General features: G+C 51.6%; 1 protein-coding gene across 1 annotated transcript in view; it reads right to left on the bottom strand.

The window, feature by feature from the left end:
- Positions 1 to 13,586, bottom strand: part of SIPA1L3 (signal induced proliferation associated 1 like 3) — a 252,106-nt gene that overhangs the window by 100,823 nt on the left and 137,697 nt on the right. The window contains exon 3 of the mRNA XM_052655519.1: positions 2,423 to 4,264. Within this exon, the coding sequence (XP_052511479.1) occupies positions 2,423 to 3,956 (1,534 nt within the window). The 5' untranslated portion in view covers positions 3,957 to 4,264. The remainder of the gene's footprint in view (positions 1 to 2,422; positions 4,265 to 13,586) is intronic.

Below are 13,586 nucleotides of genomic sequence, written 5' to 3'. Positions count from 1 at the left end.
TCTTTTTAAAGCTCCGTGATAAGTACTTACTACCTGCCTGATGAAGAACTGAGTGTTTTGATGTACAATCTTCTTTGATCCTTACCACAGTCCTTCCGTGTAGGTATTTCTGTGCGCTAAATGAAATATGTGTTCTCTGCTGGTTAGGTAGAAAATTAATATAATATAAATGCAAAACCAGATTTTTTCAAATCCCCTCAATTCTGGCCACTAGGTTTGTAAATTTCAAAGACAGACCCTGTCAACTTCTCCCATGGGTTGTGGATTTGTTCATGTACTCCTGTAGCCATATTAGTTTTTTATTTATATGCCCCTCAACCAGGTTACCAGGTACACAACTACTAGAGTTTCTTGGTAAATTTTTAGAAAATCTACTTGAAACGGTCCTTTCGGTTCTTCTAACAAATGCTGTTAGCCTTGAAGTCTATTTCGTGTGATACTGATGTTGCCTCACTGGCTTTCTCTTGATTAGCACTGTCTGAACTTCTTTTTTCATCCTTTAATTTCCAATCTCTGTGTCACTTTTTTTCTGGACACATGATACTGCTACAATCATCTCTGTTCCTCACATGAGGACACAGAGTACAAGGGGTAAAATGTGTCATGTAGCTAATAAGCTATGAAACATACATCCCAAGCCCAAGGCTGAGTCCAACACTGGTGGAGGCCAGAGACTGTACTCTGGACAGAGGGATGACCCAGAGGGATGACATTAGTTGCATTTGACTAGGACACTGCTTTACAAAAAATTTTAAATTAGCTGTGGAGTACTAGCTGCCTATTCATTACCTATTCTTCCCTTCTTCTTAAGAGAAAACCTCTGCTCTTAGAGGAAGAAAAGAGGGAGGCTCTGTCTTACCAACATTTCCCAGCTTACCTTGCAGACTGGAGTGGCCAACAAACAGAAGCAGTTGGCTAGGACTTCTGAGAATGCTCTTAAAAGGGGCTGACTTAATAAAAAGATAGGGGAGGGGTGCTGACTTGACAGGAAATCTGTTATTCTGTCTGAATCCTTTCCTCCTTCTCTTTGCCTGGAAACATGGATGTGACGGCTGGCACTCAGGCAGCCATCTTGAGCATCAGGAGATCACTCTAAGGGCTTGTAGGCTAATGAACTAAGGCTGGCATTCCATTGATGCTGAGGAGTAACCATACTAGCCCTGAGGTGCACATCTCTAGACTTTTTTATGTAGAGAAAAATAATCTATGTTGTTTAATCCTGTTACTGGCAGTTACAAGCAATTCTGAATTGACATAGGAGAATCCATATTCAAAAAATCTGAATTTCAGGAGAATCTAGATAATTAGAAAGGATGGCAACATTGGGTTTGTCTACACTTCCTGGATGACAATAGTGAACCGGAGTTCCCCTCTGCACAGCCCCTGCCTGGTGTGCCTCCCTCTATTGTCTCCTGCCTGGCCTCTGTGGCTGCCTGGACTTGTGGTCTTTGCGCTATGCTCTGTTGCCTCTGAGGATTGCCTCATCAGCATCAATGAGTTTAACCATGTGTGATCCCCATGTTAACACCCTCCAAACATCAGCAGCTCCACCTTCTGAGGGGATCCAGAATCTGCCTGCTTTCTCCTCACTCCTGGGCTCCTATCCTAGACTTGCCCATCACCATCTCCTGCCTGGACTATTGCAGTAGACTCCTCCTGGGTCTCCCTGATCCTCTGCCCCTACAGCTTCCTTCCCCAGAGGGAAGCTGTGAACACCTGAGTCACATCAAGGCCCTTTCCTGCTCAGAGTCTTCCTGTGGCTCCATTTCACTTAAGGTAAAAATGGGAGTCCTCACCATGGCTCACAAAATCCCATGTGATTTTGTCTCCTTTCAGCCTCCACCACGCACTCTGTCCCGGCAACACTGGCCTCTATCCTATTCCCCCAATGTTCCAGGACTTTTGTACTTGTTTTCCATGCCAGGAACATCATCTCCAATCCCCGCAAGGTTCCCTCCCTCACCTTCTTGAGCTCAGTACTCAAAAGGGACCCACCTAGAAAGTCCTCCCTGACCATTCCTTATTGAAAACGCAACACCTGGACACTGTCCCGCCTCCCTATTTTACTTTTCTCCACCGCACTTCCCACCTCATGACGCCTTATATACTTTAGATATTTATCTAGTATAATTGCTTGTCTTACCCCATTAAAACACTGTATGCTAAGAAGACACAATTTTTGCGTTAAGCTGGTCAACACTGTATACCTTGACTCTACAAAGTGCCTGACACGCAGCTGAACGCAGCACTTATTTGCTAAATGCCTGTCTATTGTCTCTTGCACCGCAAAGTGTGAAGCATGTGGCATGAGACGGGGCTCACTGAGTCCCCCAGCCCCTCTCTGCACCCTCCGTGCCAGGGCAGGACGAACACAGACTATGAAGGAGCAATGCCCCACCCGCCCGTCCGCCCCCCACGTCACCTCTGCCCACGAAATAGTCCTGATAGTAGCGGGCGCCCAGGTCCACGTGCTCGATGCTGTACTGCCGCGGGCGACTCTGCGTCCTCTGCTGCTCCTTGGGCACCTCCAGCACCGAGATGCTGGCGTTGGTGCGGTAGGCGCTCAGGGTGGGCTCCGGAGGGCGGACCTCGCCGCCGCCCCCGCCTCCGCCTGGGGAGCCAGCGGCCGCCCGCGAGAAGCTCACGTTGCGCTCGCACTCGCCGCCAATCTCGTTGCGGAAGTGCGGGCAGCTGAGCAGCAGGTCGTTGCTGGTGTCGTCGCCCAGGTCTTGCTCCAGGTTCTCCTTGCAGTTCAGGTCCTCCGTGCTGGTGAAGGCGGGGTCCAGGCCACCGAGGCTGTGGGCCCGCGACGCCGTCAGGGACGCCATGGCCGAGGCGGCCGAGGCCCCGGTGGTCGTGTTCCGCCGCTGGGCCGTGGACGCCCGGTTGGCTGCCGCCTCATTGAGGTCGAACAGCATGCTCTGCACGTCGAAGTGGGCGAAGCTCTTCTGGCAGACCCACGGCCGGCTGGCCTCCGGGGGGCTCCGGCCGTCCTCGGCCTCTCCGGGGCACCGGGCCGCTTCGCCTTCGGCTCTGCTGCTCCGCAGCTTCCGGAAAATGGACGAGTCCACCTGGTCCCCACCGCCCAGGCCCCGCGAGGGCTTCTTGCGGGTCTTCTCCTTCTCTTTCAGGGGCTGCAGCGGCAGCAGGCTGTCCTTGGTGGGCTGCCCGTTGCGGGCCTCCCCCTTGGCTGCGCCGCCGCCGCCGCCCCCCGAGACGTGGGGACCGGGATCGGCCCGCAGGAGCTCGGTGAGGCTCGGGGTGCCCCGGGCCTCAGGCTGCTCACTGCGGAACTCGTTGAGGATGTCGAAGAAGCTCTGCTCGGGCACGCCCTGCACGTCGATGGAGGACGTGCTTCCGTACTCGCGGAAGAGCGGCAGCGCCCCCGTGTGGCGGGCCGCGCGGGGCTCCGCCGTGTCCTCCACGTCGCACTCGCTGAGGGTGATCTCGCTGCTGCTGCGGTTCCGCAGCGGGAGGAAGGCCCGGCCGGGGGACCGGGGCCACCCATCCTGGAACTCCACATCCTTCGACCGCCTCCTGGCGAGTCGGTGCAAGGCTTTGGACCCTGAGGAAGCCGGGGTAGGGGTACCGGCGGGGGGCTCTCCGTTCTGTTGTACGCTCCTCATGGCATGGGCCGCCTTCGTGGCCTTCGTGCCATCTGCGTCCAGGGAGGGGCTGGGGTTGTTCTGTTCTCTCAGGGCCTCCCGCTTGGGCGGCCAGTCGGCCACCCGGGCGCGCACGCCCATCTTGGGCATGGCAGGGGTGGTGGGGCTGGGGCGGGTGGGGGCGCTGACCGTGCTCTCGCCCACGGGCTGGGGCACGCTGCCGTTCTGCACCCAGAATCCCAAGGGAGCGTAGTCCCCAGTGTGCGGCCCGGGCAGGACATCGGCCGCCCTGGCCCCACAGCCGGCTGCCAGGTCCACACCATCACTGGGGATGGGCCGATAGGTGGTCATAGTCCACGGGCGCTGGAGTGCTGCTGGCCCCTGAAAGCTGTAGCCTAACTTTATGGGGTCCCCTGGCCCTCAGCCATTGTTCAGGGCCACCAGTCCTAGGATGAAGGATGCTGGCCCCTGAAGCCTGATGGGAAGGTTGTGAGCCTGTGGAGTCCAATTCTCCACCATCGCTGTGGACAGCAGTGCCTGGACAACCTCTCGAGGCAGGCGCTGTCCCAGGGCCTCCAGACTGAGTGGGTCAGCGGGGCGGAGAGAGCAGCAGTTGTGTGTGAAGGCTGGCAGGCTGCAGGGCCGCCTTCCCTGCCATGCTGAAAAGGGAGAAGAGACAGAAGTGAGATGTGAGGTTACTGCTGCCACAGAATGACTTATTTTTTTCAACTTGACTTATTAAAACAAAAACAACAACAACTTTTATTATGGAAATTTTCAAAGGTACCCAGAAGCAGAGAGAAGAGCATGATGAGCCCCCCACACACCAGCTTCAACACCACTATTTCTCATTCCTTCCATCTGCTCCCCGACTCCACGGTGTTTTTGACAGGACAGCTCTTGTTTACTCGCTCAACTGTGTCCGACTCTTTGCGACCCCATTGACTGTACCTCGCCAGGCTCCTCTGTCCATGGTATTTCCCAGTCAACAATACTGGGCTGGGTTGCCATTTCCTTCCAGAGGATCTTTCCAACCCAGGGATGGAACCTGAGTCTCCTGCATTGGCAGGTGAATTCTTTACCACTGAGCCACCAGGGAAGCCCTTTGACAGGATATTTTAGAGTAAATCCCAGACATCAGGCCATGTCACCTATAAGTACTTTAGCTTGTATCTCTAGGTGATAAGGCCTCCAAAACAAAACAAAACAAAACACAATACCTTTATCATAGAGGCTTCTAAAGAATTTGCCTTTAATGCAGAACTGGGTTTGATCCCTGGGTCGGGAAGATCCCCTGGAGAAGGGAATGGCTACCCACTCCAATACTCTTGCCTGCGAAATCCCATGGACAGAGGAGCCTGGCAGGCTACAGTCCATAGGGCTGCAAAAGAGTTGTACATGACTGAGCGACTAACACTTTCACTTTTTCACTTTCACCTTTATCACAGCCATCTAGATAAATAAGAATTCTTTAAGGTGATGTAATACCCCAACTGAATTACATTCCCCCACCGCCCCCATCGTCTCAGAAGTGTCTTTTGAGAGGTGGTTTGCTCAAATCAGGATCCAAACAATATCTTTGCTCTGCTCTGGCAGATTATATTTCTCAGGTCTCTGCTACTCTACACCTCCCCCTCCCCATCTTGATGATATTTACTTCTGGAAGGAATAGGGTCACTTGTCTCAGAGTTTCCCACTTCCAGGATCTGGCTGGCTATTCTCTGTAGTGTCCAAGCATGTTCCCCTGCGGCCCCTCTGCCATGAGTCCTGACTACTGGTGGCTGTATGCAGAGGCTGCACTGTTGTCTGTTTTCCAGTGCACCTGACCATTCACCCGCCAGAAAGGAAGTGAAAAAGATGGAGGAATCACCATGAGCACTGGTGGATTTTGCGAAGGGACTGTCTCTGGAAATCTACATGATTACTCTACTATGAGAGCCAGTAGATCAATTCCCATCACTACTTCACTGAGACCTCCCCAGTAGCTTCTAATTGATTAGAATAAAATCTAAATTGCTCCTGCTGGGTCACCAGCCCCACAGGACTGGCCAGCCTCTCTGATGCCCCTCCCTAGCCCTAAGATCCCATCACACTGGTCTTCTTGTCTATTCTTCTAACACATCCAGCTCCATCCAGGATATGTGGGGAATCCTTTCTCGGTTTTTCACCAGGCCAGTTCCCTCACTTGACATTCGCTCTTTAATGAAGCCTTCCAAAACCACCCTCAAAGCCTTTCTCTGTCACTCTTTCTTCTTTTTCCTTGGCAGTTACCACTAGCTGAAATTACTTTGCTCATTATCTATTTACTGACCATCCCCACCACTAAATGATCCGTTCCAGAATGGCAAGGGTGTCTCTGTTGTTCACTGATGTAGCCCCAGTTCCCAGAACAGTGTCCGGGACCCTCATTCACTCTTTTAGCGTACGAACGAGTGAACAGAGAGCTTCTGTCTAACTTGATGTGTATATGCATCCTGACTTGCAGACCTCTGGGGAAGGGAAATTCATCCTTCTTCTGCCCGGCAACATAAAGTCCTCTGCAGGATCACTTCCGTTTGTCTCCACTTTGAGCTGCTGGAAGATGAAACCCTCAGTGGGGAAGGAAGGGGAAAGTGGATCATGGCCTGCGGCAAAACCTCCTGCTTGGCCCAGCAGCTGTGCCCTTTGCTCCTGCCAACCAAACTGATTCTCTACAGGGCAGCAGAATGCTGGGTCAGCATCTGACTCAAGGGGACCACAACTTTTCTGTCCTTTAGAATGTGGAGCTGGATACAGCCACTGTGGTCGGTGACTGTGCATGCTTTCTGAGTGAGGAAGTCGAAGGCTTCCTGTGTGAGAGTATGACTCTGTGTGTGTGTGCGCACATGCACATACACGTGCAAGAAGCATTTCACAACTCCTGCCCAGAGGTATGGAGTTAGCTGGCAGAGAGGGAGCGAGCGGGAAGCATGAAGGAGATTCATGGAGCAAAACAGTGAGGAAAGCCTATGTGTGCTAAGTTGCTCCAGTCGTGTCTGACTCTTGGTGACCCCCATAGACTGTAGTCCGCCAGGCTCCTCTGTCCATGGAATTCTCCAGGCAAGACTACTAGAGTGGGTTGTCATGCCCTCCTCTAGGGGATCTTCCCAACCCAGGGATCGAACCTGCATTGACTGGCAGGTTCTTTACCACTGCTCCACCTGGGAAGACTCCTGAGGGGAGCCTGTAACCTCTGAGAAAATGAGAACTAGGTGAGGGGAGAGATGTGAGGTGGGGAGCAAAAGGGGACCCTCTTCCTGGTTCCCCAAGAGCACGAGAGCATTCCTGAAGAAGTTGCAGGGAGGCACACAGGAGGGGGGGGGAGAAGGGGCAAGAAAGTGGAAAGTCCCCAGGGCTGAGCTGGTTAAGGGAGACGGAGGCCAGGTGAAGCTGTGATGACCTGGCCAGCAGAAGTGTCTTCTGAAGAGGCAGATGGGCCTCAGCTCCTGCAACTGAGCCTTGCAGGAATGTGAATGCCTGATCATGGGGTTTTTCAAGACAAACTGGAAGTCTGGAACTGTATGCAACATCTCCCAGTTTGAAAAAACAAAATCAGCAGCTATCACAGCAACAAATTTATATGCAGAGATGACCTCTAAAAGGATTTTCAAGAAACTGCTCATGGTGATTGCCTCTGGGGAGGGAAATTGGGTATCTTTTCCCTCCACTCCCAGTCCCCTCCCTCCCCTGCTTCGTGTATTTTCCTTAGTACTTATTTCTCTGATTTATCCCTCGTCTCCCTCCCCAAAAGAATGTGAGCTACTGTGTATCCCCATGCTCAGTCATGTCTGACTCTTTGTGACCCCATGGACTGTAGCCCACTACGCTCCTCTGTCCATGGGATTTCCCAGGCAAGCATACCAGAGTGGGTTGCCATTTCCTTCTCCAGGGGATCTTCCTGACCCAGAAATCGAACCCCCATCTCCTGCACTGGCAGGTGGATTCTTTACCACTGTGCCACCCGGGGAGCCTATGTATCGCCAGGATCTGTGTTTTTGAAGAAGGGGTGGGAAGGACCCTTATTTTTCCCTACACACCGCTGGCGACTGTTTGGATTACTTGCATGTATTTCTCGTCAACAGAACACCTCTCAACAGTATTACAACACACATCACCAGGAGGGCCGACAAAGGCAGCATGTGGGCCGGATTCGAGCAGAGGCTGTTGGTTTGTGACTTTATGTGACTGGTCTTCAGCTTTGCCCTCAATGAGGGCTTGAAGGCAGCCCCATACTCTGCCGGGCCCCAGGTCCCAGGCCAGGCTAGGGGTCCAGGCCGGCAGCACTCAGCAGCTTGGCTGTGTCCTGGGGTCAGCCTGGCAGGGTTCAGAGGATCAGTCTTCAGAGGCCCCGTTTGGGCTGGTTTGGAAAACAACAGTGGCCACGAAGCAACCCTGACTTGCTTATGCAAACACCTCTGACAGATGGGCTTTGCTGATGGCATTTTGTTCCCGCTCAGTCAGAAACCCCCAATTCGCTTTGCTCTGTGAAAACACACAGATGTTCTCGAGGCCCCAGTCTCTCTGCACAAATCCCTCCCCGAGCAGGTGCCACTGCGTCTCCCCGTGACGTTCCCAGACTGAGTGTGTGATACCCGCAGCCTCCCTGGGGCTCAGGGACCGGTACACACGGGTCCCTTTCCAGCTGCCTCTGTCGAACTTCCTCTGCCTAAAAGCCCTCTGATCATCCTGATGGAGATGCTCACAATATGAGAGCCAGCCTGCCTGGGTTCAGACACTGCTGTGCCGTGGACTAGTCACTGAAACCACAACTCAGTTTTCATCTGTAAACTGGGGATTATACCCTCTAGCTCAGGGTCCCTGCTATTATCACCATTCCTTCCTGTCTCTTTGGCAGGAGCTCTTCCCCCGCCCCCAGACAGAAGTGCACGGGGCGGGGGGAGGGGGGTGGGGTGGGGTGGGGAGAGGACCTCAGCAGAGCATGAAAGGCTGGAGGGTGTCCTGCAGTGACAGGGAATATGGATCTGGCTTTTCCTACATGTGACTTGCAAGGGACGCTTGGGTTCTTTCTTTTTTAAAAATGTGTACTTGTTTACTTGGCTGTGCCAAGTCTTAGATGTGGCACACAGGATCTTCAATCTTCACTGTGGCATGCAGCATCTTTTAGTTACAGCCTGTGGGATCCAGTTCCCTGACCAGGAATTTAAACCCAGGCCCCTGGCACTGGGAGCATGGAGTCTTGCTGCTGGACCACCAGGGAAGTCCCTGGGTTTCTTCCAGGGTTGCTTGGCTCCTGGCCTGCTTTCTACGATGGGCCCTCTGGGCCCCTTTTTATTCTTGTTTTTTTTTTTCCCCCTTTTGATTCTATGAGGCACTGATAAATCTGCTTCTGCCCAAGACTATCAAGTCAGGCTTCTGCTGCTGGCATCCGAGGACCTTGATGAATACGCGGTGCTGTGAGCAAAGGCAGCCATGAGTGGCAGAGGAGATCAAATGGGGTCCAGGCAGTGGCACAAGGAGAAGCAAGCGACAATGGGAGGCATTTGGCTGCAAGTAATGGTATCGCCCAATGGTGTCTTGGGCAATGATTCATCATCTCATGGAAGAAGGAGGCCAGATACGGCAGGTCCAGGCTTGGGCCAGGTGAATGATGCCAGGCGCTTTCTCTTCCTCCTCCGCCATTGTCCTGCAGTGCGCAGCTGGCCTGCATCTTTGACTGCGGCCTCACGGTCACAAGCTGGCGGCTACAGTCATGCTTCTCGCTGCACTATTGGCAAGGGCCAAAGAAAAGATGATGTAAGAGCATCCTTCTTACCTATCTGCTCTAATCAGGAATGAGGACATTTGCCAGAACGCTGCCCCCACCTCCACACACTTCCTTTTATGTCTCATTGGCCAGAATGCGGTCACTATGGCCACTCTATCTGCCAGAGAAGCTGGTAAAGCAATATCTGTGACCATTCCGATTGCCTTTGGGCCGGGGAGGACTTGTATCTGGGGCTGGCCACACTGGTTCCCTGAGAACATCAGGGTCTGTTAGAAGAGCAGGCAAGTTATGGTATAACTTGTGAGATGCTGGGGAACTAACTTGGAGCTGAGAAGACACTTCTTTATCAGGCCCCCAAAGCCTGGAGGCTAGAACAGCAGACTAACAGGCTAGCATCATGGCCCCAGCTTGGCTCTGAAGGGCCCTGCTCCGCTGGGCCACAGTGTCTACCAGAACCTCACAGGGCAGAGCAGAAGGGAAAAACACAAGTCTTCCAGTGTTAAGACATTTGTAGTTTGCTCCGTGACTTCTTTTTCTAACAACAGCCCAGATTTCCCTTTGAGAATCTGCCTCCTCTAATCTCTATCCCATGGGCTAGAGAAGGGTTTCTTCTTGAGGTCAGGAACAAATCATGTGACCCAATCAGAACCATAGACTCAGTGATGGCTTTGCTAGAAGTGCTGGGGCTGAAGAGTGTGCTTTCTCCTCTTACCCCAAGTAGGAGAGGATTTGAAGGATGGAATCATTGCAGCCTCTTGTGACCATGAGGGGAGAATCGTTTGTGAAAAGTGAAAGAAAGTGAAGTCACTCAGTCATGTCCGACTCTTTGTGACCTCATGGACTGTAGCCTACCAGGTTCCTCCATCCATGGGATTTTCAAGGCAACAGTGCTGGAGTGGGTTGCTATTTCCTTCTCCAAGGGATCTCCCCTACCTAGGGATCGAACCCAGGTCTCCTGTGTTGTAGGCAGACGCTTTACCATCTGAGCCACCAGGTAAGTCCGTTTGTGACAGGGGCTGAGGTTACAGCCAATCTGGGGGCTTACAGTCACTATGTGAGTCTCAACATCAAGCCTGAACCTGAAGCCAACCCAATTCTACCTTTGGACATTTTAGTTACATGACGAAACAACAACAAAGCATATATAACAACTGGTGATTCAGCCATTTCTGGCATATACAAGTCATTCATTTGACCAGTAAGAACTAGTCAGTTCTTAAAACTTATTCGTTCATTCACTCACACAACAAATATCTACCACATTCTTAAAGCACTAAAAACTTATTCACTGTGGAGAAAAAGGGAATCCTCTTACACTGTTGGTGAGAATGTAAACTGGTGCAGCCACTATGCAGAACAGTATGGAGGTGCCTTAAGAAACTAAAAATAGAATTACCATATGATCCAGCTAACCCACTCCTGGACATATACCTGGAGGAAAACATGGTTCAGAAGGATACATGCACTCCAACGTTCACTGCAGGGCTGTTCACAATAGCCAAGACGTGGACGCAACCTAAATGTCCACTGACAGAAGAATGGATAAAGAAGACGTGGTACATGCTAATATATACGATGGAATACTACTCAGCCACTAAAAAGGATGAAATAAGGTCAATGCCGTAACACAGATGAACCTGGAGATCATCATACGAAGTGTGTTAGACAAAGACTTAGAAGTGGAATCTAAAACATGATGCAAATGAATTTATTCACAATACCTACTCACAGACTTAGAAAATGAAGTTATGGTTAGGAGGGGGAAAGGGTAGGGAGCAGAGTGAGTTAGGGAGTTTGGGACTGACATGCACACACTGCCGCATTTAAAACAGATAACCAATGAGGATCGACTATACGGCACAGGGAACTCTGTGATCAATACTCTAATAACCTACAAGGGAAAATTTGTAAAAGAATAGACACATGTTCATGTAAAAGTGAATCACTTCGCTGTACACCTGAAACTAACGTAACATTGTTAATCAACTATATTCCAGTATCAGATACAAATTTAAAAAACATTCACTCATTCAACATTTACTAGGCATGTAAAACTCATTCATTCCACAAACACTTCAAATCTGGTATTCAATAAAATTTTTTAAAGCATCTACTATTATGTGCTACTGCTGCAGGAAGTGAAGATAGAGAATGGACCATGTCTTCTTTTAAGAATGTACATCCGGTAGAAGGAAGCCAGAGGAATGAGTAAACAAAGACAGAAAACAAGGGAACTTCAAAGGGTAGTCAGTCATATAAGGGAGTCAGTGCTGTGACAGGGTGGGAGGAGGTCCTTCCCTGAAGGCTCAGAGAGGGGGTGCCCTCTGATGGGGGTCCGCTCTGATGGGGGTCAGGACTAAGAGAGGGTGCCTGTTGTGTTCCAGGTGGGCTGATGAGCAAGGCTGACGTGTCCAGGCAGGAAAGCTGGGAGAGGCCGTGTACAAGGGGTTGTCCGAGGCCATGGTTCTCTCCCCCAGCTGTCCATTAGAGGCACCAGGGGAGCTTTGTAAAAATACAGGTGTTCCCATTCCTTCCTCAGAGTGTCTGAACCACCTGGCTGGCGTTGGGGCTCAGGCATGAGCGTCTTTTAAGAGCTCTGCAGCTGACTCCAATACGCAGCCAGGGCTGAGGACAGAGGGAGAAATGGAGACAGCAAAGAGAGGAGGGTCTGACGTCAAGCCTTGAGAGGCCGCAAATGCCAGAGGGAGCGAGCGCACCGGTCCCAGGGGGCTCAGGCCGAGGGGCAGGAGGGCAAGTGTGACGCAGAAGGGCCTGGAGGGGGATGTGGTCTGGGGAGGACGAGGGGGTCGACAGGGCTGGATGCCGCCAAGAGGATCACCTTTGGTGGCGATTACTGGTCTGAAGAGGGTGTCCCTGGTGGCTTCAGTGGTAAAGAATCAGCCTGCCAATGCAGGAGACTCAGGAGACACGGGCTCGATCCCTGGGTTGGAAGATCCTCTGGAGAAGGAAATGGCCACCCACCCCAGGATTCTTGCCTCAGAGAGGCCATGGTCAGAGAGGAGCCTGGTGGGGTACAGTACACGGGGTCAAAAAGAGACACGACTGAGCAACTGAGCGCACGCAGCACCGGTCTGAAGCGCACTGGTGATGATGGAGGAGGTATTTCGGAGGACTGCCACTCCAGGGAGCCTAGTTCACACCCCTCAGCCCCAGTGTTGCTGGCCCACACGCTTTCCTTCCGCCAGCTCTTCCACAATCCAGGCAGGGTTCACCTCTGTCCTCCCCTGGCTGAGCTCTCCGGGCTCTGGGCTGCATACACACTCACCTACAACAGTTAGCCCCCTGGGTTTTTAAAAAATATATTTTATTTATTTGGCTGTGCTGGGTTTTAGTTGTGGCACGTGGAATCTAGTTCCCTGACCAGGGATGGAACCTGGGCCCTCTGCATTGGGAAGGTGGAATCTTAGACACTGGACCACCGGAGAAGTCCCAAGCGCACTGGATTTTTAAGCCTCTGAATATCTTTTGTTCTCCTCAGGCCTTGAACAGCCCCAAGTCTGTGGTGGACTGGAATCTAACATATGTGTTCTTGCTACGTGGTTGGGAAGAGGGGAAGGATAATATGGTGGTGATGTTTGTAACAATAAGGCTAACACTACGAGTCTGATGGATCACATGTGAAGCTACCCTCGTGGGGTGTATTAACTTGTGTGCTATCATTATCCTATTAAGTAGGGACCCTAGCATGCCCATGTTACAGATGAGGCAAGGGTAACACGGCTAAGTCACAAGCTGGCAAGTGGGGCAGCTGGGATGCAAACCTCGACAGTCTGGCTCCCATACCTTCCCTGCTCCACTCTCAATAAAAGATACAGCAGGTCCCATGGGTGTGCTGTATGAATACATGAGTGACGCATGTATCTTCGGAATCAATTCATAAGGATGAGCTCTAGAATGTCAGCAACAGCTCAGCAGATTTCAGATTAGGAGTGTTTTCTTCCTCCTATATCTTTCCCCACTTTATTGGAAATCTGAGCAAATGCAGGGCCGCTTTAGAGCTCCCCTAGGAAATGAGATGGATGGGAATCTCAGAAATCTCATTAGAAAGTTATCACGGCAGAGACTGCTCCATCAGCCCGAAGAACAAGGAGCAGGGCCTTGACTACAGCCATACACTACTGTGATCTGTTTTGTACTCTCAACAGTTCTGACACCAAATGTGTGGGTTTTCCATACCAAGCAACTCTTCAACTGGATGTCCTGCAATTTAGCTCAGT

The sequence above is a fragment of the Budorcas taxicolor genome, chromosome 18 (genome assembly GCF_023091745.1).
Source record: "Budorcas taxicolor isolate Tak-1 chromosome 18, Takin1.1, whole genome shotgun sequence".
Classification (NCBI taxonomy): Eukaryota; Metazoa; Chordata; class Mammalia; order Artiodactyla; family Bovidae; genus Budorcas; species Budorcas taxicolor.
The sequence above is the reverse complement of the archived record's forward strand: the minus strand, read 5'-3'. Positions and strand labels throughout refer to the sequence as shown.